Source organism: Myotis brandtii, unplaced genomic scaffold (genome assembly GCF_000412655.1).
Source record: "Myotis brandtii unplaced genomic scaffold, ASM41265v1 scaffold535, whole genome shotgun sequence".
NCBI lineage: Eukaryota > Metazoa > Chordata > Mammalia > Chiroptera > Vespertilionidae > Myotis > Myotis brandtii.
The window spans coordinates 2,344,303-2,345,624 of record NW_005369964.1 but is presented as its reverse complement, the minus strand read 5'-3'; the positions used below and the strand labels follow the sequence as shown (position 1 = coordinate 2,345,624).

Sequence of the window (1,322 nt, the reverse complement as noted above, 5' to 3'; positions counted from 1 at the left end):
CTGGCGCTCACACCTGCCACGGGAGCTCAAGGGGTCTGAACCCTGCGCCTCCCCTTCCTGAGGGCACCCTCCATTCAGTGCACAAAGGGTGGGACAGACCCAGCCCCAGCCCCAGCCCCAGCGACGAGTTTGTGTGTCAGGAAATAAGGCGTGTGACCCAGCTTCTGCCCGGGCAAGGGGATGACAGCCAGAGCTGGGGGCAGTGGGCATGGGGGGGGGGGGCGGGGGACCCTCACCATGCGGTACAGCTTCTGCTCCAGCTCCCGGTTGATCCGCTGCAGCGACATGTAGTTGCTTTGAATCCTGGAATGGGAGGCAAAAGAGCCACTTCGGCGCCTGGTCTGGCCCTCCCGTGCCCCCCACGGGCCACACGATCTGCTGAGCAGGGCCAGGCTGAACAAAGGCCCCCTGAGCCCACCCGCTGGCCCTACTCTGGTCTAACTGCTCCTCCACTTGCAGCAGAAAACATCTGATTAAAGCTAACTCGGAGGCCTTTCTTGGGGAGGGGCCAGGACCCCTGGAGACAGAGGGAAGTCCTGTTATTCAAAGAGACTGCGGGAGCCGGCTGACTCAGGTTTCACACCCAGGGCTCGCAAGCCTGGAGAGGGGGTTCTGCTCTATCCGAGCTCAGCTGGGAAGAGACTTAAGACCGTGTGGTGGGCCCTAGGGTGAGTGCTGCGTCACACGGTGACATGACATGGTCCGGAGGAAGCGTGACGTCGGAGGCCAGCGCTGGGCAGGAATCAGGTGCTCTGTGCCTCGTCTCTCTCTCTCTCTCTCAAAATCAATTAAAAAAATCTTAAAATACAAAACCAAAATAAACAGCCAACAGCAAAATTTGCATTCTCTTTGTGGTCAGCTTCCCTGTCCTGCTGCTGTCACGCCGATCAGTATGCGGGAAGGAGGGAGGGAGCAGGGATGGGGAATGGGAAGGAGCCCGTCCCTGCGGTGGCCAGACCCGGGCTCAGGTCCTGGTTCAGTAGCTCTTGGGACAAGGAGACTTCGGAGAAAAGCGCTTACCCTCACTGGACCCTGGACGCCCCCGTCTTCCAAAGGCTCCGGGAGGCAGAGCTCCGGCGCGCGCCGCAGACCGACCTGTAAGCCCGCCCGCCCGCGCCGCCCAAACCCACCCTTCCCCGCCGTCCCGTACCCTGACCTGCGCAGCTTCAAAGTGACCTTCTCGAGCTCCTCCTGCGCGCGCCGCAGCTCGACCTCCAGGTAGCTGCGCGTGGAGCCGAACTCGCTCTCGAGTTTCTGGAGCCTGTGCGTGGTGTAGGACAGCCGCTTGCGCAGCTCGCTCTTCTGCTCCTGCAACACACTGA

The 1,322-nt window shown here is 61.6% G+C and overlaps 1 protein-coding gene across 1 annotated transcript in view; it reads right to left on the bottom strand.

Annotated features, from left to right (window-relative positions):
- BEGAIN (brain-enriched guanylate kinase-associated) overlaps positions 1 to 1,322 on the bottom strand; it is a 19,345-nt gene that overhangs the window by 6,859 nt on the left and 11,164 nt on the right. The window contains exons 4-5 of the mRNA XM_005877892.2: positions 1,157 to 1,318; positions 237 to 303 (exon numbers count right to left, since the gene is read on the bottom strand). Of these exons, the coding sequence (XP_005877954.1) occupies positions 237 to 303; positions 1,157 to 1,318 (229 nt within the window). The remainder of the gene's footprint in view (positions 1 to 236; positions 304 to 1,156; positions 1,319 to 1,322) is intronic.